This window comes from Bos grunniens, chromosome 19 (assembly GCF_055505025.1).
Source record: "Bos grunniens cultivar Pamir isolate PY7600 chromosome 19, Bosgru_T2T1.0, whole genome shotgun sequence".
NCBI classification, from domain to species: domain Eukaryota; kingdom Metazoa; phylum Chordata; class Mammalia; order Artiodactyla; family Bovidae; genus Bos; species Bos grunniens.
The window spans coordinates 35896578-35923717 of record NC_141183.1 but is presented as its reverse complement, the minus strand read 5'-3'; the positions used below and the strand labels follow the sequence as shown (position 1 = coordinate 35923717).

General features: G+C 47.5%; 1 protein-coding gene across 3 annotated transcripts in view; it reads left to right on the top strand.

Moving 5' to 3' along the window:
* DNAH2 (dynein axonemal heavy chain 2) overlaps positions 1-27140 on the top strand; it is a 108685-nt gene that overhangs the window by 63497 nt on the left and 18048 nt on the right. For all 3 annotated transcript variants that reach the window (XR_015147933.1, XM_086359071.1, XM_086359070.1), the window contains exons 42-67: positions 4437-4655; positions 4862-4979; positions 5191-5327; positions 5847-5984; positions 6074-6232; positions 8455-8607; positions 8783-8874; positions 9149-9347; positions 9500-9724; positions 10822-10926; positions 11590-11778; positions 11977-12062; positions 12197-12327; positions 12482-12631; positions 12976-13143; positions 13324-13484; positions 13734-13873; positions 15141-15273; positions 15384-15523; positions 17651-17861; positions 18082-18198; positions 18365-18506; positions 19301-19470; positions 19585-19701; positions 25969-26133; positions 26940-27065. Coding sequence is in view for 2 of the 3 variants with exons in the window: in XM_086359071.1 (XP_086215197.1) it covers positions 4437-4655; positions 4862-4979; positions 5191-5327; positions 5847-5984; positions 6074-6232; positions 8455-8607; positions 8783-8874; positions 9149-9347; positions 9500-9724; positions 10822-10926; positions 11590-11778; positions 11977-12062; positions 12197-12327; positions 12482-12631; positions 12976-13143; positions 13324-13484; positions 13734-13873; positions 15141-15273; positions 15384-15523; positions 17651-17861; positions 18082-18198; positions 18365-18506; positions 19301-19470; positions 19585-19701; positions 25969-26133; positions 26940-27065 (3891 nt within the window). In the remaining variant the exon portion in view is untranslated. The remainder of the gene's footprint in view (positions 1-4436; positions 4656-4861; positions 4980-5190; positions 5328-5846; positions 5985-6073; positions 6233-8454; positions 8608-8782; positions 8875-9148; positions 9348-9499; positions 9725-10821; positions 10927-11589; positions 11779-11976; positions 12063-12196; positions 12328-12481; positions 12632-12975; positions 13144-13323; positions 13485-13733; positions 13874-15140; positions 15274-15383; positions 15524-17650; positions 17862-18081; positions 18199-18364; positions 18507-19300; positions 19471-19584; positions 19702-25968; positions 26134-26939; positions 27066-27140) is intronic.

The following is a 27140-nucleotide window of genomic DNA, read 5'->3' as shown; positions in this document are numbered from 1 at the left end:
AAAGAATAAAATACTTAGGAATATATCTACCTAAAGAAAGAAAAGACTTATATATATAAAACTATAACACACTGGTGCAAGAAATCAAAGAGGACACAAATAGATGGAGAAATATACCATGTTCATGGATCGGAAGAATCAATATAGTGAAAATGAGTATACTACCCAAAGCAATCTATAGATTCAGTGCAATCCCTATCAAGCTACCAAAGGTATTTTTCACAGAACTAGAACAAATAATTTCACAATTTGTATGGAAATACAAAAAACCTCAAATAGCCAAAGCAATCTTGAGAAAGAAGAATGGAACTGGAGGAATCAACCTGCCTGACTTCAGGCTATACTACAAAGCTACAGTCATCAAGACAGTATGGTACCAGCACAAAGACAGAAATATAGATCAGTGGAACCAAATAGAAAGCCCAGAGATAAATCCACACACCTATGGACACCTTATCTTTGACAAAGGAGACAAGAATATACAATGGAGAAAAGACAATCTCTTTAACAAGTGTTTCTGGGAAAACTGGTCAACCACTTGTAAAAGAATGAAATTAGAACACTTTCTAACACCATACAGAAAAATAAACTCAAAATGGATAAAAGATCTAAACATAAGACCAGAAACTATAAAACTCCTAGAGGAAAACATAGGCAAAACACTCTCAGACATAAATCACAGCAGGATACTCTATGACCCACCTCCCAGAGTAATGGAAATAAAAGCAAAAATAAACAAATGGGACCTAATTAAACTTAAAAGCTTTTGCACAACGAAGGAAACTATAAGCAAGGTGAAAAGACAGCCTTCAGAATGGGAGAAAATAATAGCAAATGAAGCAACTGACAAAGAATCTCAAAAATATACAAGCAACTCCTGCAGCTCAATTCCAGAAAAATAAACAACCCAATCAAAAAATGGGCCAAAGAACTAAACAGACATTTCTCCAAAGAAGACATACAGATGGCTAACAAACACATGAAAAGATGCTCAACATCACTCATTATCAGAGAAATGCAAATCAAAACCACAATGAGGTACCATCTCATGCTGGTCAGAATGGCTGCTATCCAAAAGTCTACAAACAATAAATGCTGGAGAGGGTGTGGAGAAAAGAGAACCCTCTTACACTGTTGGTGGGAATGCAAACTAGTATAGCCACTATGGAGAACAGTGTGGAGAGTCCTTAAAAGACTGGAAATAGAACTGCCATATGACCCAGCAATCCCACTGCTGGGCATACACACCGAGGAAACCAGAATTGAAAGAGACACGTGTACCCCAATGTTCATCACAGTGCTGTTTATAATAGCCAGGACATGGAAGCAACCTAGATGTCCATCAGCAGACAAATGGATAAGAAAGCTGTGATACATATACACAATGGAATATTACTCAGCCATTAAAAAGAATACATTTGAATCGGTTCTAATGAGGTGGATGAAACTGGAGCCTATTATACAGAATGAAGTAAACAGAAAGAAAAACACCAATACAGTATACTAATGTATATATATGGAATTTAGAAAGATGGTAATGATAACCCTATATGCAAGACAGCAAAAGAGACACAAATGTATAGAACAGTCTTTTGGACTCTGTGGGAGAAGGCGAGGGTGGGATAATCTGAGAGAATAGCATTGAAACAGGTATATTATCATATGTGAAACAGATTGCCAGTCCGGGTTCGATGCATGAGACAGGGTGCTCAGGGCTGGTGCACTGGGATGACCCAGAGGGATGGGATGGGGGGGGAGGTGGGAGAGGGGTTCAGAATGGGGAACACATGTACACTTATGGCTGATTCATGTCAATGTATGGCAAATACCACTCAGTTCAGTTCAGTTTAGTTCAGTCGCTCAGTCGTGTCTGACTCTTTGCGACCCCATGAATCGCAGCACGCCAGGCCTCCCTGTCCATCACCAACTCCCGGAGTTCACTCAGACTCATGTCCGTCGAGTCAGTGATGCCATCCAGCCATCTCATCCTCTGTTGTCCACTTCTCCTCCTGCCCCCAATCCCTCCCAGCATCAGAGTCTTTTCCAGTGAGTCAGCTCTTCGTATGAGGTGGCCAAAGTACTGGAGTTTGAGCTTCAGCATCATTCCCTCCAAAGAAATCCATATTGTAAAGTAATTAGCCTCCAATTAAAATAAATTAAAAAAATAAAAATTAAAAAATAAAACACACACACACAAAATTTTTATTGATGCCTAGTTGATTTACAGTGTTGTGTTAGTTTCAGGTGTACAGCAAAGTGATTCAGTTCTATATATATGTAAAACCACATGCTACTGCTGCTGCTAAGTCGCTTCAGTCGTGTCCGACTCTGTGCGACCCCATAGACGGCAGCCCACCAGGCTCCCCCATCCCTGGGATTCTCCAGGCAAGAATACTGGAGTGGGTTGCCATTTCCTTCTCCAATGCATGAAGGTGAAAAATGAAAGTGAAGTCGCTCAGTCGTGTCCGACTCTGAGCGACCCCACGGACTGCAGCCTACAGGGCTCCTCCGTACATGGGATTTTCCAGGCAAGAGTACCGGAGTGGGGTGCCATCGCCTTCTCCGAAATCCACATATATATGTGTATATATAATATAATAATTTATAATTATATACATATTTTATATAATGTATAATTACATATATATTTATATGTATATTTTTTCAGATTCTTTTCCATTATAGGTTATGACATATTTTATATGGTTCCTTGTGCTGTAAAGTTGTTCAGTTGCTCAGTTGTGTCCGACTCTTTGAGACCCCATGGACTACAAAACGCCAGGCTTCCCTGTCCTTCACCATCTCCTGGAGTTTGCCCAAACTCATGTCCATTGAGTTCGTGATGCCATCCGACCATCTCATCCTCTGTTGTCCCCTTCTCCTCCTGCCTTCAATCTGTCCCAGCATCAGGGTCTTTTCCAATGAGTCAGCAATTTGCATCAGGTGGCCAAAGTATTGGAGCTTCAGACTCAGCATCAGTCCTTCCAATGAATATTCAGGACTGATTTCCTTTAGGATTGACTGGTTGGATCTCCTTGCAGTCCAAGGGATTCTCAAGAGTCTTCTCCAACACCACAGTTCAAAAGCATCAATTCTTTGGCTCTCAGCCTTCCTTATGGTCCAACTCTCACATCCACACATGAATACTGGAAAAATGAAAAACTACTGGAAAAACAAAGGTCTGACTATACAGACCTTTGTTGACAAAGTAATGTCTCTGCTTTTTAAAATGGTATCTAAGTTTGTCATAGCTTTTCTTCCAAGGAGCAAGCATCTTTTAATTTCATGGCTGCAGTCACCATCTGCAGTGATTTTGCTGTAAAGTAGGTGCTTGTTTATTTTATATATAGCAGCTGTATCTGCTAATCTCAAACTCTTAATTTATCCCTGCCCTTTCCCCTTCTGGTAACCATGAGTTTTTCTTCTGTGTCTGTGATTCTGTTTCTGCTTTGTAAATAAGTTCATTTGTATAATTTTTAAGATTCCATGTAAGTAATATCATATGATATTTGTCTTTCTCTCTGTGACTTCAGTTCAGTTCAGTTGCTCAGTCATGTCTGACTGTTTGTGACCCCATGGACTGCAGCACACCAGGCCTCCCTGTTCATTACCAACTCCCAGAGTTTACTCAAACTCATGTCCATTGAGTCGGTGATGCCATCCTACCATCTCATCCTCTGTCGAGTTACTTAATCCTCTGTGTGACTTACTTAATATGATAATATCTAGGTTCATCCATGTTGTTGCAGATGGCATTATTTCATTCTTTTCTACCACATCTTCTTTATCCATTCATGTTGATGAGCATTTAGGTTACTTCTGTGTCTTGGCTATTGTAAATAGCACTGCTGTGAACACTGAGATGCATGTATCTTCTCGAATCAGAGTTTTCATCTTTTGTAAGCATTCCTTTTTAACTTAATTGGTGAGTTGATTAATGTCTGGCTCCCCCACTAGACTAGGGACCCTGCAATGGGATGAACACTAATTTGTTCTCAGCACCAAGCACACTGCTTGGCACCTACTTTAGAGGTTTAATAAATGTTTTTTGAATGATATTAGAAGATATTTGTATAACTTTGTATCAGACATTGTGTTTCGTGTTGGCTATTTTATTGAATACAACAGCCCTGAGGGTGAAGTACTATCATGACTCCCAGTTAACAGATTAGGAAACTGAGTCTCAAAGAAGTTCACTCACACAGATTCACATAGTTGAAACCTGCGGACCCAGACTGGCTGACTCCAGAGCCCAATCTCTTAACTCTGCAATTGGCCAACTTTCCAAGGAAAGAACAACTGCCAGCGTGCAAAGGGCCCTGGTGCCATTTTTTTAAACCATTTGAGTATTATCCTCGCAGACATTGGGGAGCTTTTGAAAGCCCTGTATATGCCTCACCCTTTTTTTCCGTTTCCTGTATTTCCCCTTCTCTCAGCTGCGGGAGACCATTGAGCAGGAGATTCGGGACATGGGCCTGCAGCCCACCCCGTTCACCCTCACCAAGGTCATCCAGTTGTATGAAACCAAGAATTCCCGCCACTCCACCATGATCGTGGGCTGCACAGGCAGCGGCAAGACTGCCTCGTGGCGGATTCTCCAGTCCTCCTTGTCCTCCCTGTGCCGTGCCGGGGAGCCCAACTTCAACATTGTCAGGGTGCGGAGCTGGGGCAGTGGGACTGCTGTCCAAGACTTGAGTAGCAGGCGGGGGCGCCAGGATGTAGGGAGGGCAGTACAGACCAGGAGGGCGGCCTGGGAGGGGTGAGAGAGACTGAGGCTGAATACAAATACCTGGAAATAAAGGGACAGCCTGGGATTTGTGTCTGCCGGCAGCTCAAAACTCCCTTCCTGTGTCTATTTTAGGAGTTCCCTTTGAACCCTAAGGCACTGTCCCTAGGGGAGCTGTATGGGGAATATGACCTCAACACAAATGAATGGACGGATGGCGTCCTGTCCAGTGTCATGAGGACGGCATGTGCAGGTACCCAAGGGGTCGTGGGGTGGGGAGAGCAGATGCCTGAATTTCCTGAGGGGGTGGGCAGTGTGGGGGTAGAAAACTCAATTTGGGGGGAAAAAATGCTTGGAAATGCAGAGATCCCAGGAAGCAACTGGTTGCGTCTCCAGGGAGATGAGCATGGAGGGAGGGCGAGGTAACAAAGCTGTGGTTTCCTTCTCCTCCACCTCCTACCAAGACGAGAAACCAGATGAGAAGTGGATCCTTTTCGATGGCCCTGTGGACACTCTATGGATTGAGAGCATGAACTCCGTCATGGATGATAACAAAGTGCTGACCCTCATCAACGGAGAGCGCATCGCAATGCCTGAGCAGGTTGAGGGGTGGAAACTGGAGGGCCCTGGGGCAGGGCTAAGGGGAAGAGCAGGGGCAAGAGAAAAGAGGAAGTTCTATAGGAATAAGAAAGAGGAGGAGGACACCTGGACTCAGGGCAACCTGAGACTAAAGAAGAGATGCCTGTCTGCCACAGACGCTGAGGACAATCGTATAGAGAACTGTGTACCAGGATGCGCTGTGGCAGAGACTAAGGCAGCCTCATTGCCACTGACATATGGGGGAATGACCCGCCCTTGTGGACCTGGGCTATAATTTATGAGCTTTTGTAAAGAGCCCACCCTTTCCTACCCAGTCAAACAATGTGAGGGGAAGAGAGACTTCTCATAAGGATGACCTTGAATAAGCCCTAATTTTTTTAATAAGCAAATCATTTGTAAAGCTTAGGTCCTTATTCATCCTGCCACACGTGGTACTCAGTAGAGACACCTTGCGGCATCAGAATTCTGGGTGTTTTTACTATTGAAGGAAAGACAAGGTTCTGACCAAGTATATCTGTAGGTGTCTCTCCTGTTCGAAGTGGAGAACTTGGCAGTGGCCTCCCCAGCCACTGTGTCTCGTTGCGGGATGGTGTACACTGATTACACAGACCTAGGCTGGAAGCCCTACGTTCAGTCATGGCTGGACAAGAGGCCAAAGGTATGAAGGAGATGGAGGAGCGGGAAGTAACCAGTGGGGCCTGGGGGGGTGCACAGAATAATTCAGAGCCTCTGCTCATTCAATGCCAGGTGGAGGCTGAGCCCCTTCAGCGCATGTTCGAAAAGTTCATCAACAAGATGCTGACCTTCAAGAAGGACAACTGCAATGAGCTGGTGCCCCTCCCAGAATATAGCGGCATCATCTCCCTCTGCAAGCTGTACTCCGCCCTGGCCACTCCAGAGAATGGGGTGAGAGGGGGCTAGGGCAGGAAGGGCTCTCAGCCTCCCGGGAAAATGTCCGGGAAACGACGTGTCTGAGACACAATTGGAACATGAGGCTTGAGTGGAGCAGAGACTCCAAGAGGAGGCCTCACCAACTGTGGAGGCAGCAAGGGTGTGTGTATGCATGCGCACGTGTGTCCACGTGGGCACACCGCTGCGAGGCCAAACTATGTATTTATATCCAAATCAGATAGAGAGCACAATGGGCCTCACTATAATTTCCTGCCTGTATTTAAGAGCTGAGGATAGTTCATTTGGTTCCTCATTTCTCCATTCTTTCTGAAATTAAGTATTAAATCTTGGAATCTGTGAGCCTTTGGGATACTGTTTTTGCTGGGAGGAGCTCCCCAATTAGTCTGATGAGGGGCTTTAGAAATTTCCAGATTAACTGATATTGAATAACATTTTTGTTTAGTTTAGAATTATGGTGTAAGGACCAAAATTGGATATTTTTCTGCTGAGATTATATCACTGCCTAGAAATGGTTCATATTGTTTTTAAGGGCATTGCCAGCTCATTCAACTATTAATATACAGTTATATAACAATTAAGATCTATAACAGTATATGTCATTCCCGATATGATTAATATAAATTAAAACTATGTAGGTGAGCTTGGAAGGTGACGTGTAGGAAAATGATAGTAATGTAGTATCAGTGGCACTCAACTGCTGAGGAGGACTGCTGGGAGAAGAAGGCTGAACAGAACAAAGAGAGGAGGGCAGTCTATGCAAACAGAATGACTTTTGCAGAAACACAGATAGGAAAGCCAGCCCCTCGCTGGGCATGGTGGGCTGATGGGTGGTGTTGGTGTGTGGTACCTCTTGGCTGTAGCAGAGACCCTGAGAAGAGGATGGTGAGATGTGTACAGGTGTGAGCTGGAAGGATAGAACAAGGACTCTGGATTCAATACAGCAGACACTAGAGTCTCAGCACAACTTCCCATGGTGCTTTTGTAGCTTAGAGAAGTGAAGTCGCTCAGTCGTGTCCGACTCTTTGTGACCCCATGCCCATGGACTGTAGCCTATCAGGCTCCTCCATCCATGGGATTTTCCAGGCAAGAGTGCTGGAGTGGATTGCCATTTCCTTCTCCAGGGGATCTTCCCGACCCAGGAATCGAACCCGGGTCTCCCGCAATGCAGGCAGACGCTTTACCGTCTGAGCCACCAGGGAAGCTGTAGTAGGTTTGTAAGCTGTTGTAGCTTAGTAGGTTTATGTAAATGTTTTGATTTAGGTTTCTCTACAACTACATGGTTTTCCAAACAGAACCAGGAAGGGAGGGAAATTTTAAGTCTTTGTGATGAGTTGCCAAAATAGACCTCTCCATCTCTCTTTTAAAAAATATGTATTTATTTGGCTGTGTTGAGTCGCAGGGGCTCTCTAGTTGTGGCACTCAGGCTTAGTTACCCCAGAGCATATGGGATCTTAGTTTCCCAACCAGGGATCGAACCCAAGTCCCCTGCATTGCAAAGCAGATTCTTAACCACGGGACCACCAGGGAAGTCTCTCTCTCTCTTTTCTATTTACCTTTATGTAGCTTAAAAAAATTTTTTTTTTATTGAGGTATCATTGATTTACAGTGTTGCATTAGTTTCAGGTGTATGGCAAAATGAATCTGTTATACAAATACATACTTCTACTCTTTCTTGATTCTTTCCCCATATAGGCCATTACAGAGTATTGAGAAGAGAGATCCTGTGCTAGAGATTAGAGCCTTGTTGCATAGCTATTTTATACATAGTCATGTGTATATGTTAATTCCAACTTCCCAATTTGTCCCTCTCCCCAACCTTTTCCCTTTGGTAACCATATGTTTGTTTTCTATGAATCTGTTTGTGTTTTATAAATAAGTTCATTTGTATCATTATTTTTTAGATTCTTCACATGAGTGATATTTGTTTTTCTTTGTCAGACTTACTTCACTTAGTATGATAATCTCCAGGTCCAACCATGTTGCTGCAAATGGGATTATTTCATTCTTTTTAAAGGCTGAGTGATACTCCATTGTATATCTGTATCACATCTTCTTTATCTAGTCCTCTGTTGATGGACATCTAGGTTGTTTCCACATCCTTGCTATTGTGAATAATGCTGCAATGAACATTGTGGTGCATGTATCTCTTCAAAGTATGGTCTCCATCTCTTCAATTAATAGATTTAGGACATTTCCTCTTCTCCTTTTCCATGCAGGTGAACCCAGCTGACAGTGAGAACTTTGCCTCCATGGTAGAGCTGACGTTTGTGTTCAGCATGATCTGGTCGGTGTGTGCCTCTGTGGATGAGGAGGGCCGCAAGAAGATCGACAGTTACCTCCGCGAGATCGAGGGCACTTTTCCCAACAAGGTCAGGGCCCTCCAGCCCAGCTGTCCTATTTTGCTATACTCTTGATCCTCAGACATCTTGAGCCTCAGCCTGCTACCCAGCTGTCTTTCGTCCTCCCAGTGATCTATGAGTGCTTTTTCTGGGCAGGGAAAGCCAAAGGCAGGCTTTGGTAATCTGACACACATTCCGTCCTCAGGACACAGTGTACGAGTATTTCGTGGACCCAAAGATCCGGAGCTGGACATCGTTTGAGGATAAGCTCCCTAAGAGTTGGCGCTACCCTCCAAAGTCAGAACCGGGCCTGGGGGGTGGGTCAGGCTTAGGATTGCGGTGGGGGGAGATGTGGCGAGAGAGTTGAGATGACTTTCCAGGACAGGAAGCAGAAGCTAGAGGAAATGGGACAGGGTCCCTGAAGAGAATGCCTGATCCCCAGGCTCCACAGGAGGTAGGGTGGGTGATCAGAGAGCAGTGATGCCGGAGGAAGAGTGGGGAGCAGAAGGAAGCAGGAGTTAGAAAAGAGTGGGCCATGATCTTGAGACATAGTCCCTTTCCCCATCCCCAGCTCCCCCTTCTATAAGATCGTGGTGCCCACCGTCGACACTGTCCGCTACAACTACCTGGTGAGCACCATGGTGGCCAGCCAGAACCCCGTCCTGCTGGTGGGTCCTGTGGGGACTGGAAAGACCTCCATTGCCCAGAGTGTCCTGCAGTCCTTGCCCTCCAGCCAGTGGTCAGTGCTCACAGTCAACATGTCTGCGCAGGTGTGTGGCAGGACCCACGGGCCAGGTCGCCAGCCCCTGCTCTCTCCCTGTCTCTGCTCCCCTTTGGGAGCCCAGTGCCCGCTGGACATGCCTCTCTAACCTCAGATTTCTCTCTTGGGACCCAAGCGTTCATTCTATACCTTTCCCACCAGACCACGTCTAATAATGTGCAGAGCATCATTGAGAGCAGGGTGGAGAAGCGAACCAAGGGTGTCTATGTGCCTTTCGGAGGCAAAAGCATGATCACCTTCATGGATGACCTCAATATGCCAGCCAAGGACACGTTTGGGTCCCAGCCCCCACTGGAGCTGATTCGCCTCTGGATTGACTATGGCTTCTGGTATGATCGAACGAAGCAGACCATCAAGTACATTCGAGTAAGCATCCAGAGAATCTGTTCTTCAAGTCTCTGTTCTTCCCGTGATGGGTTCTGTCCCCGCTCCACTGGGACCCCAGGATAAAGTCCTGTAAGCCTGTGTTCCTCCCCACAGAGGAGGGTCCTGCCTTTCTTAGGACCCAGACATCTGGCTCCTCGGTCAATTCCTGTCAGTAACTCTCTTCATTGACTGCCCTGTGCTTTGTGACCAAGGGAGCCTGTCCTCCAACTTCCACTCCTTTCTGATGCCTCTTACACCTCGCTTCCATGGCAACGCTGATGCCAACCAGAGCCGCCCACAACACCCCTCTCCAGGCCTCTCCGCCTCCCATTGTTTCAGGAACCTACCCCCTGGTACCAATTCTCCACTCCCCACCCAGGATCCAGGAATCTCCTGTCAGTCCTGGCTGTTCTCCCATGGGATCCTGAGCATTTTGTTTTTTTTTTTTCCTGAATCAGTGGGCAGTCATTTCAGCCTGATTTCTGGGGCACTCATCTATCTGACACTCAGGGTTCAAAAGTCAACTAATAATAGATTCATATGTTTCAGAGAAAGAACATACATATACAGATATAAGTATATATTAATATATGTATATATTAAAATAGAAAAAAATGTCCAGAAGATGTTATCAAATGTTGTGTGTGTGTGTGTGTGTGTGTTTTAACTTTATTTTCCAAGTTGGGAACATGGATTATAATGATGAAATAAGAACAAATAGGGAATTCCCTGGCAGTGCAGTGGTTAGGACTCAGCGCTCCCACTGCCAAGGACCTAGGTTCAATCCCTGGTCAAGGAACTAAGATCTCACATGCTGAATGGCACGGCCAAAAAAAGAGAAAGAAATAAGAACAAATTAGTTGCCTTAGTAACTCTGTGGACATTATAAGTGCCCCAAACCCCTTGCTTTCCCTCACCTTTCCCTGTCCCCATTACTCCATGTTTCTTCCTGCTCTTCCCTCTTCCCGTTTGTCCCTCCATTCCCTCTCTTCCTCCTGGCTCCTCTCACATCCTCCCTATTTCTTTGCCCCTCCTCTTCTCCTCCTCCTGTCTGACTCCCCCAACCCCACCCGCCCTGTCTGGTCTTTGCTGTCTAGGACATGTTCCTGATGGCTGCCATGGGCCCTCCTGGGGGTGGACGGACCGTCATCTCCCCAAGGCTGCAGAGTCGATTTAACATCATCAACATGACCTTCCCCACGGTGAGGGCTTCCTGGGGGCTGCGGGAGGGGCTGTAGAAGGCAAAACCACCCGCGTCCTAGAGAACGAGGGCACAGATCACAAGCTGCATCCAGGGAACTCTGATACTTGGAGGGGAGACTCTCTGCAGGCACCTTTGCTTCTGCTGAGCTGGCTCTGGTGTGTGAAGCCTGACAGTCCCAGTGGGCAGAGAGTGGGGCCCAAGCAGATGAAGGAAGGCACACCCTCCAAAGAGGAGACTAGAGGAGCTAGGGGAGGCAAGGGAGGAACCCAGGGGTGTCCCCAAACCTCAGAAATCAAGACAATAATGCAATATTTTAAAAAATCAATACCAAAATTCAGGATGAACAAAACACCAACATTTTAAACAAATACAAGATCAGTATAGTGCCATGCTGAGCTACATGAGAGCCCAAGGCAAAAGGAAAAAACCAATAGTACAGATCCTGTCTTTATTTAAAATGTTCATATTTGTTCATCGTGGACAGTTTGCATTAATTCTGATTTTTAAATATTACACTAAAGCATGACTTCTCTTGATTTATGAGGGGTTTTTTGTGCCCCCTCCCCACTCTGCTCCCAAGTACTTTACTCCCCTGACCCGAGTCCCTGCCTTGGTTGAAAGGCCAGGAGCTGCGAGATTGAGTCTGAGGGCCTGTTTCTAGGAGTCCCAGATCATCCGGATATTCGGCACCATGATCAACCAGAAGCTCCAGGACTTTGAGGAAGAGGTGAAGCCCATTGGGAACGTGGTGACCGAGGCCACCTTGGACGTGTACAGCACTGTGGCGCAGCGCTTCCTGCCCACCCCCGCCAAGATCCACTACCTCTTCAACCTTCGAGACATCTCCAAGGTGAAGCTCCATCTGACCCTGCCCCCAGGCCAAGCACAGCCTCCTTGGAGGTATTCTCCCGTCCTCAAAGTGAGCCCCGGAGTGCGGGAGCATCCCACACCCCCCAGATCACCCCATCCCGGAATGCCACTTCAGCTAAAACTTCTGGATGGGACCCTCTTCCCTCCCTCCATCCCACCGGCCACGCCCCTCTCCCAGGTGTTCCAGGGCATGCTGAGGGCCAACAAGGACTTCCACGATACCAAGTCCAGCATCACCCGACTTTGGATCCATGAATGCTTCAGGTGAGGGTGCTGTGCTCCACCAGATCCAGGCCTCCCCAAGCCCAATCCCCCACTCCCCCACCCCCACCTCCTGCTCCCCTCCCCAGGGCCACTCCTCTTCAATCCCAGATCTAACCCCAGCTCCCTCCCAACAGAGTCTTTTCTGACCGACTGGTTGACACCGCAGACATGGAAGCCTTCGTGAGCATCCTAAGTGACAAACTCGGCTCCTTCTTTGACCTGACGTTTCATAACCTTTGTCCCAACAAACGTTCTCCCATCTTTGGTGAGCCAGGAGCTGTGGCCCCTGTAGACTGGAGAGTCTTAGGAGATGGGTTAGAAGAAGAGGCGGGGCACTGGGGCCCAGGGAGGAAGGGCCCTCTGGGGAAGCCTGGGGAGGACCAGGCATTTGGAATCTGCCCCCTCTTGCCACGGCCCAGGGGACTTCCTGCGGGAGCCCAAGGTGTACGAGGACCTGACGGATCTGACGGTCCTGAAGACAGCCATGGAGACGGCACTCAACGAGTACAACCTGTCACCCGCTGTCGTGCCAATGCAGCTGGTGCTCTTCCGAGAGGCCATCGAACACAGTGAGCACTTCCTGTTCCTGGCCCTTCTCCAGCATCCAAGTGACAGAGTACTCCAAGGAAATGGGGATCTCTTCCCAGATCTTTCCCAAATTGAGCCCCAGAAGTTGCCCTCCTCCCTGACCCCAGATGCGCTTGTGTCCATGGGTGGACATTTTCTTTGATGATGGTATTTAACAGACATGGTGAAGGTTGAATGTTGAATCGCTACCCAAGCTTGAGGCACTACCTCTTCCCACACTGGTGGGTCCCTCTACTGCACCTCAGGTGTCCCAGCCCCCAGCCTAGGGCCTGGAGGTCCCCTGAGCTTGCTCAGCCAACTCATTATCCTCCCACTTTCCCTCCAGTCACACGGATCGTGCGGGTCATTGGACAGCCTCGGGGCAACATGCTTTTGGTGGGCATTGGGGGCAGCGGGCGGCAGAGTCTGGCCCGCCTGGCCTCATCCATCTGCGAGTACATCACCTTCCAGATTGAGGTCACCAAACATTATCGGAGGCAGGAATTCCGAGAAGGTAAGGCTGGGTTTCTGAGACAGAAGTGAGTTTGGGGCTGAGAGTGAAATAGCAGGAGGGAGGGAAGCCAGGTAGGGAGGATGGTGTCCTGTATGTGTCCCTGGCTGGGGAGGGCTTTCTAATCAATAGAAGAGGAAAGACAGAAGGGTGAATCTGAAAGGTCTGTCTCCTCTGGCCCAGATATCAAGCGTCTGTATCGCCAGGCTGGGGTGGAGCTCAACGCCACGTCCTTCCTGTTCGTGGACACCCAGATTGCTGATGAATCATTCCTAGAGGACATCAACAACATCCTTAGCTCGGGCGAGGTCCCCAATCTCTATAAGGCGGATGAATTCGAGGAGGTGCGATGCTTCTACACCCACTACCAGTTGGTTCTGGCTTTCCTAAGTCCAGACGATGCCGCTGTCGCGCCCCCTCTCCAGCTCCTCCATTAGGTGGAAGAAGTGCTCCTCTTGGGCCTTTTTCCCTCCCCGGACCCTGGTGGGCAAAGCGGCTTTAAAACCCACACCCCGTGTCCCTCGCTGTTCCCTCCGCCCTGGGTGCTGTCCTGGAAACCTCCGCCCTCTGACTGTGGCGCCGGCGCTCACCAGATCCAGACGCTCATCATAGACCAGGCGCGCGCTGAGCAGGTGCCGGAGTCCTCGGACAGCCTCTTCACCTACCTCATCGAGCGCGTGCGGAACAACCTGCACATCGTCCTCTGCCTCAGCCCCGTGGGCGACCCCTTCAGGTGACTCCCGTGTCGGCCTTCTTCTCCCTCGGGAATTGGGGCGGGGCGGGGCGGGGGGCAGTCCTCCCCGCTCCTGGTCTCCCTGCCTTCTGCCCCCAAGACTCCGGAGTAGCGCCGGCCTGTCCCGCTGCGCCACACGCATCTCCGTGTCTACTTGTCGCAGCCTGCGCCCGGGCGTGTTTCGGCCTGCGGGATCTTTAGTTGTGCCATGCGGGATCTAGTCCCCTCACCAGGGATCAAACCTGGGCCCCCTGCGTTGGAGGCGCAGAGTCTTAGCCACTGGACCACCAGGGAAGTCCCAGCCTGTGCCTACTTTCAGCGAGTTCCTGTTACTTACATGGGACTCATCCTCTCCTTTTTGGTAGATCAATTTTGTTTATTTTTCTGGAAGGTGAAGGCTGTTTTTTCTTTCTTTCGTTTTCAAGTTTTAAATTGTGGTTTAAAAAAAACTTAAAATTTTACCATTTTAACTGGTTTTAAGTACATTCACACTGCTATGCAGCAGATCCCCAGAGCATTCTTGTGCGAGGCTGTAACTCAATACCCATGGAAACTGCCCACTTCTCCCACCACCCCCAGGCCTTGGTAGCCACCCTTCTACTTTTGGTTTCTGTGAGTGACCACCCCTAGATACCTTATAGACGTGGAATCAGGAAGTACTTGTCATTTTGTGACTGGCTTATTTCACTTAGCATAACGTCTTCAGAGTTTATCCATGTAGCCAGCATCAGAATCCCCTTCCCCTTTAAGGCTGAATAATATTCCCTGTGTGTCTGCACCACATGGGATCCGTTTTCCGTATTTTCAAGGGCATCAGAAAGGAGGGGAAGGACAGAGAACTTAGGCAGAGAGGCAGTTGGGGTCACCAATTTGTTTATCTTTGAATATTTTTGGCTTGTGTGTTCACCATGTACCAAGCTCTGGGCTAAGCATCCTGCATGTGTCATCCCATTGAATCCCCTAACAACTCTAGTTAGTATGCTTTGTTATTTGTTATTCGAGGTGAGGAAACTGATGTTCAAAAGGTTATGCCACTTGCCCAAGATCCATATTTGGTTGGTGTGAAACTGGCTCTTTCTGACCCCAGAAGCTGTTTCTAAATCATGCACCAAACCAGCTTTGAGGGGAGCACAATCTGGACAAGGCGACACAGGAGCACGAGGATGGGGCTTAGGGGTTCCTAGGGAATGAGTGAACCTGTGGCAAAGACCGTCGCTGCAGGCCAAGTCTGCAAATGTACTTAACTGCCTCTCACAACCCCTGCCAGGAACTGGATCCGCCAATACCCAGCCTTGGTGAACTGCACAACCATTAACTGGTTCTCAGAGTGGCCACGCGAGGCCCTGCTGGAGGTGGCTGAGAAGTACCTGATGGGAGCCGATCTGGGGACCCAGGAAAATGTGAGGCCCTCCTCCCCATCTCTCCTCACCCCCCCGCACCCCTACCCATTTCCGTTCTCCGTTTGTCTCTACTCCTTCCCTGTCTCATAACCTCTATGCATCGATCTCAGATCCACAAGAAAGTGGCCCAGATCTTCGTCACCATGCACTGGTCAGTGGCCACATATTCCCAGAAGATGCTGTTGGAACTCCGAAGACACAACTATGTCACGCCCACTAACTACCTGGAACTTGTGTCTGGATATAAAAAGTATGATGGCAGAGTAAGGGGCACAGAGGGCCTGGGAACTTGGTGGATTTTTTGGTTTTGTTTTGGCTGCACCTTGTGGCACGTGGGATCTTAGGTCTCTGACTGGGAATGGAACCCCTGCTCTCTACAGTGAAAGCACTGAACCACTGGGGAATTCCCAGGAGCTTGGTGTCTTTTGAGGGCTATTGGTGAAACGATGTCTTAGAAAATATCCAGGAGCTGGCCAAGGGGACCAACTTGAGGACTGGGATCTGAATGGCAGAGAGGCGGGGGGCTTGTTTCTGTCCAGGAAGTTAAACCAAGAGAGGGGTTCCAGGGGATGTGGCCATCCAAGGGGCCCTCTGGCTGTGACCCCTTTATATACCTCTCTGTCCTTGTCTCCTGGAATAATGATGTCCTTGCTCATAACCACATTGCAACTGTGACATTATATCATGGGTATATTTGGCAATATATAGCCTCTTCTCTCTGCCTTTAATATCTTCTAGACTTTCCACCATTCCCAAGTTATTTATTCATTCATTAAGTTGTATTGACTGTCTTTTTATATGCACAACACAATAATTTGCTTTGAAGGTTATAAGAAAAAGGTAAAAAAAAAAAACCCTCTTGTTTATTGGATTTAGTATTTCAATCAAGGTGAAGAAAAAGCCATTTGTAATAATAATGATAGCCAACATTAATTCATTCATTTAACAAGTATTTTGAGCATGTACTCTGTGCCAGGCACTATTTTAGATACTTGTAATATGTATGTCAGTTAACAAAATGAAGTCCTTGCCTTCGCTGGGTCCATAGGTTTACATCCTGTTTATGATTCTGAGTCACTTTGTTAAGCAATTTACATGCATGTGCTTACGTGCTCAGTTACTCAGCCATGTCTGACTCCGACCCCATGGACTGTAGCCTGCAAAGGCTCCTTTGTCCATGGAATTTTCCAGGCAAAAATACTGGAGTGGATTACCATTTCCTACTCAAGCGAATCTTCCCAGCCCAGGGATCAAACCCTCATCTCTTGTGTGTCCTGCACTGGCAGGAGGATTCTTTACCACTGCACGACCTGGGAAGCCCATATTTAGTATTTAATTCAGAAAACAATCCCTTAGACATTTTTTGGGGGACTGCACAACATTAAAACTTTGTGAATGAGTTGCCAGCATTTAAAACTTGAAGCCTTGGAAAACTCCAGATTTCCAATCTGTCTTGAAACATCAGAAATTGTGGCAATACAATTCCACATTCACTCTCAAATGGAAAAAACCAGGCTGAAGCCCAGGGCTTTGTCCACAAAGGTCCGTCTAGTCAAGGCTATGGTTTTTCCAGTAGTCAGGTATGGATGTGAGAGTTGGACTATAAAGAAAGCTGAGTGCTGAAGAATTGATGCTTTTGAACTGTGATGGTGGAGAAGACTCTTGAGAATCCCTTGGACTGCAAGGAGATCCAACCAGTTCATCCTAAAGGAGATCAGTCCTGGGTATTCATTGGAAGGACTGATGTTGAAGCTGAAACTCCAATACTTTGGCCACCTAATGTGAAGAGCTGACTCATTTGAAAAGACCCTGATGCTGGGAAAGATTGAGGGCAGGACAAGAAGGGGACGACAGAGGATGAGATGGCTGGATGGCATCACTGACTCAATGGACATGGGTTTGGGGGGACTCTGGCAGTTGGTGTTGGACATGGCGTGCTGCGGTCCATGGGGTCTCAAAGAGTCAGACACAACTGAACTGAACTGAACTGAAGCCCAGGGATGGCCACCCCCTTGAGAGAAGTTTGTATTTTCTGGTTCACTGCAGCCCCACTGCCTGCTGCACGGTGGGGAATTGCTGCACAGTAGAAAGGCCTCAGGTAGGGAAGTGGTACAATGAATACGGTAGCCAGCACGCCAACCCTGACAACGGTGTGTAGAATAAATGAGAGGGACGAGAGTCCGGAAACAGGAAGACCAGTCGGGAGGCTGTTGGCAATGATCCAGGCAAGGAAATGATACAGATCTGACTAGGGTGGTGGTGGTGGCAACAAGCAGAAAGTCAGGGACCAGAGCCATGCTGGGAAGGGAGACTACATGGGCCCCTCCTTTCTGGGGGCCCAGCCTCCTGGGGTTCCTGATCCTACTCTGTCCCCTAGGTTGCTGGCGGAGAAGCGGCAGGAGCTGCTGGACCAGGCCAATAAGCTGCGGACAGGGCTGTTTAAGATTGATGAAACTAGGGAAAAGGTGGAAGTGATGTCCTTAGAGCTGGAGGATGCCAAGAAAAAGGTGGCTGAGTTCCAGAAGCAGTGTGAGGAGTACCTGGTCATCATTGTGCAGCAGAAGCGGGAAGCGGATGAGCAGCAGAAGGTGCCTCTGCCCCCCTGGATCGCCCCTGCCCCTCGCGTCCCCTATTCCCTGTGCCCACTGGGCAGAGGGGCTTCCAGCTTCAATCAGTTATAGGGCAGGGGGTGCCAGTTCCACTCCTCAAGTCTTCTTTAGCTCTCTTTTGCATCATTACCACTAGCACCATCACCCCCACTTCTGCTCAAGGTGAAGACAAAAACCCTCGTCTTCTCTTCATCCGTAGGCTGTCACAGCCAATAGCGAGAAGATTGCGATTGAGGAAGTCAAGTGCCAGGCACTGGCTGACAATGCCCAGAAGGATTTGGAAGAGGCATTACCAGCCCTGGAAGAGGCCATGCGGGTATCAGGACGGGAAGGCACAGGAAGGAGACTGGGCTGGCCTTCCTTGTTCTCAAAGTCCCCTTGGAAGGGAGGAGGAGGGGAACTGCAGCTAAGTCCTGTCTCCATAAAGGACCCGTCTTGCCACCTGAGTTGACTCTGGTCCTCAAGTTCATCCCTTTTCTCAGGCCCTGGAGTCTCTGAACAAGAAGGACATAGGAGAGATCAAGTCTTACGGACGCCCCCCGGCCCAGGTGGAGATGGTGTTGCAGGCAGTCATGATCCTTCGAGGCAATGATCCCACCTGGGCAGAGGCCAAGAGGCAGCTAGGTGAGCCAGGAAACCGGAAGGTAATTTATGCCAGTCCACCCAGCATTCCTCTGATCATCTACTGAACGTCAGGCACTCAGAGAGACAGAGATGAAGGATGCAGTGTGCCCACTCTCAAAGCACAGAGCCTGGTGGGGAAGATGAGGCATAACCATCAGTTAAGGTCTTCGGTTGTAGGTAACTCATCTTCATTTACGAAAGAAACGAAAGAAAAAAGAATGAGGGACTTCCCTGGTGGTCCATTGGTTAAGACTGCGCTTCCAGTAAAGGGGAGCGGGTTCAATCCTTCGTCAGAAGATCCCACATGCCCCATGACTCAGCCACACACACACACACACACACACACACAAAGGGAGAAGTTGTCGTAAGGATATTGGAACGTATTTCAGAATCTAAGGACAGGAGTGCCTTTGCTCCCCACCCCGCAAAAGGACAAGAATCAGAAAAGGGAACAAGGGTCTGTTTTACTCTTGTGATATTTTTCCTGCTCTGAGTTCTGTTGGTGGAATGTAGCCTGAAAGCAATAGTTTGGTGACCCCTGCCCTAGAAGAAAGGGCAAAGTATATAGACAGAATGGTGTGTGGGATGGGTGGTCAGGCTGAGAGGGTGGAGGATACGTGATGGGAGTAGAGGCTGAGGAGGTTGTGGAGGCTCTGGGAGCCTCGAGGGTCTAGATGAGGGAGCACGGCCAGTGGAGGGACTGTGGGTTGAGGTCAGGCCTTGGGAACTGAGCCCAGGAAGCACATGGCTATGCCTGAGCAGTGGAGGTGAGGCCCCCAATCTTCATCCCCCAGGGGAACAGAACTTCATCAAATCACTGATCCACTTCGATAAAGACAATATCTCAGACAAGGTCCTGAAGAAGATCGGAGCCTACTGTGCCCAGCCCGATTTCCAGCCTGACATCATCGGCCGTGTGTCACTGGCTGCCAAGTCCCTATGCATGTGGGTTCGGGCCATGGAGGTAGGCAGTGACAGGCGGGGTGGGAGCAGTGAGGCCGGATGGGAGGAGGGGGATGGAAGGCTCATGGCAGGTGAGTGGGTAGCGAGTGAGAGGGTGCCCGCTGTCTCCCCGCAGCTCTACGGGCGGCTGTACCGGGTGGTGGAGCCCAAGCGGATCCGCATGAACACCGCATTGGCCCAGCTTCAGGAGAAGCAGGCGGCCCTGGCCGAGGCTCAGGAGAAGCTGCGTGAGGTGAGCCTCATACCTATGTTTTCCGTTTTCCGAGGTGGTAGCTCTCCCAGATTCCCGATTTCTAGGATGCTTCCTTTCTGTTTATTTCTCCCTGTCTAATTCTACCCCCTCCTCCTTATAGTCCTATCTGCCTCCCACTCTGCGCCTTGTTTAGACGGCTGCCTCTGGCTCAAAGCTAAGTCAGTGAGAGGGTTACAAAGGCACAGGGGCGCTGTCTCTGGGGAGCCCTTCCCACAACTGACCTGGAGCTGGCAGTGTTCGCCATCCTTTGTTGGGGCCCTTTGGAGAAGGTCCTTGAGACAGTAACTGATGAAGTCTGTGTGGCAGTGGGTCTTTGCTCGGGGGATAGGGCAGGGGTGTCACACTGCTGCTTGGACCTGGAGGAATACGAGGGTGTTGGAGCCTGGTGTTGTCGTCTGGAGGTAGAGAGGGTTATTTCCTGTGAGAGGGCTAGATAATCCAAAAGGTGCTGTCCTACCAGATACATGCACAAGTAACTCTTTTTCAGGCAGAATATAAGTGCTATTAGCAAGAGTTCAAAATTCTTTCAGTCTATCATTTAATTTTCTGTCATTGATTTAATAGGTAGTGTAAATATATCCACATGGTTTGAAATTCAAAAGGACAAAAGCGTATCCAGTAAGAATTCTCCCTTTCACCTTCTGCTGTCTAATCACCAGCTCCCCTCACTTGAAAGTAACTTCTGCCTTCCAACGCAGGGGATACCGGTTTGATCCCAGATCAAGGAACTAAGATCCCACATGCCTCGGGGTAACAGCCCATGTGCTGTAACCAAGATCCAGTGTGCACACACATACACACAAAGAAGATTCCATTCTGACCCATTTCGGAGGCTTCTGGGCAGTTTCCAAACCAGGGGTCCCTAACCTTCGCTGTGGGTCAGAATCGGACCTAGGGAAAAAATATATTTTCAGGGATCCAAGCAAATGAGTAATGGTTAAAATTATTTACTCAAGATTTGGATTGAAATGTAATATAGCTGGACTCTGGGCCTCTTCCCAGACCTCTAGTGCTGTGTTCAGGGTTTCTCATCTCTGGGCGACCCTGATAGAGAAGAAGGCTTCAAACGGCTGATTTCAAGGCTCCCCCAGAGATTCTTACTTAGTTGGCCTGGCAGGAGCCCAGGGTCAGCACAGTGCTAGCTGCAAGCAGGTGGCTCAGCATGCCTGATTCTGAAGTTCTACTGAAAGCTATATTTGCATCTTACACTTTCAGTAACAAAGGAGAAATTTCAGTTCCCTGTTTGCTTACTCTTACCAACTAGAGGTCCTCAAGACGCGGTGTGAGATCCCCCACCAGCAACCTAACACGAGGTGCCCTGCAAATGCTTCTCCCGAGAATGACGCTGTTGGCAGCTGACCCTACAGGCCCACTTTTTTCCCACATGTGAAGGGGACAACCCCTAATTATCTGGCCCAGGATATGATTCATCCAGAGGTGAGAAACCTTTCCTAATGGATGGCCATACCTGTGAGTGTTTAGGCTTGAAAGAAAGAGTAAAAGAGTGAAGATTTCAAGAGAGGTTGAGAGGTCATGATGAACCGAGGTGGCAGGGGATTGAAATCAGGAGGCGGGGTTCTAGCCCCAGCACCGGCAGTAACCAGCAAGTCGCTTAATCCCACTAAATCTTGGGCATTGGAAGGCACATTCTTAACCTCTGGACCACCAGGAAGTCCCAGAACAGACTCTTCATCCACCACAGAACTCTTAATTAAGGCCACCCTTACAGACTACATCTCTCCCCTGTCCAAGCCCCATTTCCTAGAAATTGTCTTGCTTCAAACATCTGTCTCTATAGAGAAAGCCACTCATTCATAGACAAAGCTACAGCCATCTGCCAACGTCAGAATAACACAGGGTTGGCCTAAAGACTTTCACTGAAGTCATAGAAGTTAAAAGTTAACCACACAAGTGTAAAAACCCACTGGACCTAATATGAGCCTTACTCACCTTACTTACCTTACTCAGAACACCTGTTCACACGCTGCAGTCTGATCAGGAAACTCCCAGCACTGTCAAAAATGTTTTGGGGGATTTTCTGGTCTGCATATATGTATACTCTCTCTTTTTTTAAACCTGTGCCATTGTTTTTTTCATTTTCTCTTTTTTTCCATTTTTTCATTTTTTGGCCATGCCATGTGAGTTGTGGGATCTTAGTTCCCCAACCAGGGATCAAACCTACACACCCTGCATTGGAAGCATGGTGTCTTAACCACTGGACAGCCGGGAAAGTCCAAAATGTATACTCTTGAAGGGATCTGAGAACTAGTAGTCTTATTCTATGCCCGAGTTCTAAGCAAATTGAGAAATAAAAGGCATTTGGCCAAAATATAAACTATAAAGGCTAGGCTGGAGGATGTGGAAGATGTCTGTGAGCAAGTGGCCCTCCTAGTGGGGACCCGCATCTTCAGACAGACGTACCTGGTCTTGGGCGTTGTTGGGGGGGCAGAGTGGGACTTGTGCTCACCCCTAAAAAGAAAGGGCATGAGCTCAGTTGAGCATTCCCAGTTTACTCTTTCCAATTTTACCAGTCAGATCAGTCACCACCTCCCCTGGAGAAGGGTGAGAAAAAGTCCTGGAGGAAGTCTTCCAAGACACAAGGGAATGACCAATACAAACAATTGTAACAAGCCATGACCCCAGAGGAAAAAATAAGCCCAGAGAAAATTCAGGTAATGAAGAAAACTTGAAAAAAGTAGACCTCTAATTAGTATCATCAGAGAGAGTGATTAAGAAAGAAATGACATCCACAGAACAAAAATAGGATGATGAAAGGCCAAACGAAAAGGAAGAATTCTGGGAAATTTAAAAATGATCAAAGTGTGACATTCGGTAGAAGGGTGGGAGGACAGCATCACAGAACGTACCACAAAACCAGAGGCAGAAAGCAGAAGAGAGACACGACCAACCTGTAAGAATTTCTGAAAGAAAAACACATCAGGGATAATAGAAAAAGTAGTTAACAACTGGTTCAGCCCACACAGTGACCTGTCTGAGTGGGTCTCACCACGAGGAGCCCAGCCTGGTTCACACTGGACACCAACCCGGATCATGATGACATTGACGCTGTTTGTTAGCATTTGACCTTTATAATCAGTCTAGAGATGGAGCACAGAAGACCCAGTGTGGCCTCTCTGAATGTCAACCTCAACGATATAAAAATAAAGGTACCGCCTAAAAATTGGGGAAGTGGACACAGCTGGGAAAAGACAGGGCAGTGCTTTTGCAGCAGATAAAATAGAACACAGTTTTAACGTGTTGGGACTTTCCAGTTGTTAAGTTTCTGCACTTCCACTGCAGGGGACACAGGTTCAATCCCTGATCCCTGGTTGGCAAACAGATCCCACATGCCTTGCACAGTGGCAACAAACAAAAAAATATGAATTTATTACTTATAACACTAGAATGTTATTTAACATTATAATAAAGGTAGCCAGTAAGAGAGATTAGGAACTATTAGGAAATTTGGAGAGATCGTGTGTGCTTGCTAAGTAGCTTCAGTCATGTCCAACTCTTTGCGACCCTATGAACTGTAGCCGGCCAGGCTCCTCTGTCCATGGGATTCTCCAGGCAAGAATACTGGAGTGAGTTGCTGTGGCCTCCTCCAGGGAATCTTCCCAACCCAGGGATCGAACCTGCTTCTTTATGTCTCCTGCATTGGCAGGTGTGTTCTTTACCACTAGCGCCACCTGGGAAGCCCTTGAGAGATTCTAAATGCCCTTGAAGTGGTCTTTGTGGGTGTGAAACAAATAGTGAGATTTTTAATTGGTCCCTCTTATTATAGTATTGAAATGAAGTCCACTTAATTTATCCAATCATGTTCATGTCCTGATTTTATAACTTGTATCTATCAATAAACATTGTGATATTTGGGGGAAAAAAGAAAAAACTACTAGATGTAGAGAGAAAGGGATGAGGTGTGTTGGTATAAGGGAATCAGATCTTCATCTATCATAGCATTAAGTCCATAGAAATAGTCTAACGTTGATAAAGCAGGAAACAGCTGTATAAAATATACTTGTAGTATCCGTAGAGGATGAACTGGAATCAGGTCACATTGGCTACCTCAAGAAGGAAGCTGGGTAGATGGAGCAGAGGGTTGGGAGGAAGATTTTCATGCTTTCATGCCTCTTGAATTTTAAGTTACCTATTCACAAAGTAAACACAATTAAAATAGAAAAGGACTAGCAGCGTCAAGATGTGCTCATGCAAGTACAAGGGTACTCATTACAGCTTTGTTAATTATAGAAAACGTTGGGAAGACACAAATGTCCATCAGTAGGAAACTTGTCATATAAATTGTGATTCCATCATACACAAAATTAGCAGCTGTTAAAAACAATGAGACAGCTTGACAAGAATGGATTTGAAGACAGGTGAAAAATAGTAAAGTATGAAACAGTGATACTGAATGTTACCATTTATCTTTTTGAAAAAAAATCATCCATTCAAGAAATATTTATTGAGTGCTGGGCACTACCTGGGTCTGATTCAGTGGCAAACGTGGCGCTCCCCTCATGATGCTCACATTTTCTTTACTGTTGATGGACTTGGTCTGGAAAGTTACACTAGAAACTGCTGACAGTGGCTCCCTCTCAGGCTGGGGCTGGGAGCTGGGGTCAGGAGTAGGAGGACAAACCCCAGCACACTTTTCTTCCTTTGGAATGTTGATTTGTGTGAAACATATTCACCATTCAAAAAAAAAAATACAAATGGGACAAGTTATTTTCAAAAAAAGTTAAAGATGTTAGGTGGGATGATGGTGTTATGACTATGTCCTTTTCTAAAAAGCAATGCATTATGAGGTATTTAAAGTTGAAATGTCATGAGTTTGCAACATTCTTTAAAATACTTTGGGGAAAAACAAGTAGATGGCGTAAATACAGCAAAATGTTAACTGTTAAATCTGGGTGATGGGTGTGTAGGTATTGCTTATATTAGTCTTTTTCTTAGGTTTGAAATTTCTCATAATTATTTTTAATTAAAAAGATTAAAGCTCCAAAAATTTAAAGCTGTATATAAATATAAATATATATATATACACACACACACACACACACACATACATCCAGTAGCTGCATAAGCATAATAGTCAGAGATAGGGAGATAATTACTTGAAGAAATAAAAAGAGACATGGTTAAAAAATAATTTGCTACTGAAGAATGGAACTAAGTAGGAAAGTGGGCTAGAGGACCATTGCTTTTCCTTATAACCTCTTTTATTTTATTATTTAGGTCTTTAACCCTGTGCATATATTTCTTGTGTAGAAAATCAAAACAGTGAAAACATGCAAAATAAATAATGAAATATAGATCTATCACGTAGGTTGGCTGCCTCCCCAGAGCCCAGTCTCCACGGGAAGCCAAATTACAATCAGAGGTTGCTGATGAGTGTGGGCTCAGTGCATGGAGGTGGTTGCGTGAACCTGATGACAAGTGCCATGCAGTAGAGCCTGCCAGATAACCCAGCACGTGTGTGTGAGGGCCAGAGCACCCTTTCCCTGTGGGCCCCTAGCCTCTGAGTGGCCTATCTGATCCCTGAGCGACACCTTCTTTCTTTAGATGCTCAAGTCACTCAAGGGTGACATTTTGAATCTCCACTTTGCTTTAAAAAATGTTCCCTGGAGGGAATTCTCTGGTGGTCCAATAATTAGGGCTCCACATTTCCACTGCAGGGCCATGGGTTCAATTCCCGGTTGGGAAACTAAGACCCCCACGTGCCTCCTGGCACAGGCAAAAATAATAATGATAATTCCTTGGAGAGCTACTTATCTCATTCCCAAGTTCTTGGAAGTCAACCTCAATAGTTGGGAAAAAACGAAAATTTCCTTGTGATGAGAACTCAGGAGTCACTCTCTCAACAACATGGAATGGCGGTTATTTTTGTGCTATCTGGTCCTCTCTTGTCAAAACATCCTGTGTGGTTTATCCCTGTGCTACAAGAGGCCCATCTCTTCCTCAGCCTTGAGTCCATGACCAAGCAGTTTCCAGGCTCAAGGAAGGAGTGGTGGAGTGGTGGAGGCTCAGGAAAGAAAACTCACCTGATCACATATATTTGATATTGTTTTTTCCTTCACAACAACCCTGCAGGGGAGGTGTTAATTTTTTGTACCTGAGGAAACTGAGGCGCCAAGAGATCATTTTTCCCAGAGGTCATAGAGCCACAACATAGCAGATGGGTAATCCGAAGCCAGAATCGTCTGGCCTCCAGCCTGTGTTAGATCCCCATACTCTGATCCCTCCCAGGTGGCTGAGAAACTGGAGATGCTGAAGAAACAGTATGATGAGAAGCTGGCACAGAAGGAGGAGCTTCGCAAGAGGTCTGAGGAGATGGAGATGAAGCTGGAGCGTGCTGGGATGCTGGTGTCCGGGCTGGCTGGCGAGAAGGCCCGATGGGAGGAGACAGTAAAGGTGAGGCCAGCTGCACCCCCTGGCTCTCCTAGCTGTTGCCCACCACTGCTATCAGCTCCCAGCCCATTTAGGTGGAGGGACAGGAGGGGAAATGATGGCGATGCTTGGGTGTAGGGACACCCAAGAATGGGGCGTGGGCATTCTTCCTCTCCCATTTGGTGAGAATAGTGGGAGGAGAGGCTTTTGTGTCAGGAGGGATCTGCCCCCTTGTGTAGGTGGGGCTGGAAAACACTCACGAGGACCCTGATAGAGCCCACTGACCTGACTGAAGCCAACCTGGGGCATCTCATCTCTGATCTCAGTGAGCTCCTGGCTTCACAAGAGGGTTAGGCCTTATCACAAACTAACACTGCTGAATTCCCTGGTGGTCCAGTGATTAAGACTCCATGCTCTCACTGCCGAGGGCCTGGGATCTAGGATTCCACAAGCCATGTGGCACGACCAAGAAAAGAAAGAGAGAAGAAATAAACATTGCTGTTAAAGTTGGGGAACTCAAGGAAGTCCCCTCATGGTCTAGTGGTTAGGGTTTGGCACTACCACTGCCATGACCTGGATTTGATCCCTGGTCAGGGAACTGAGATCCTGCAAGTCACATGGAACGGCCAAAATATGAAAAAAATAAAACATGGGGAACTCAAAAGTTGTGAGGGTAGGGTTGAATTCTTGGGGCACAAGGATTTAGGAGAAGGAAAGACTCCCTCTGATCTGGACAGTGTCCAGAGGGGGGAGTGCCTTCAGACTTGTCCATGTGCCTCCAGTACTGGGGCCCAGGAAGACTTATACCTACCTCCCCTGCTGTCCTCCAGGGCCTGGAGGAGGATCTGGGCTACCTGGTGGGAGACTGTCTCCTGGCAGCTGCCTTCCTGTCCTATATGGGGCCCTTCCTGACCAACTACCGGGATGAGATAGTCAACCAAATCTGGATCAGGAAGGTAAGGCAGGGCTTGGGTGCGATGCATGAGTTCCTGGGCTCTAAGATCACAGCCTCTGGGAGTAACAGATGTTGG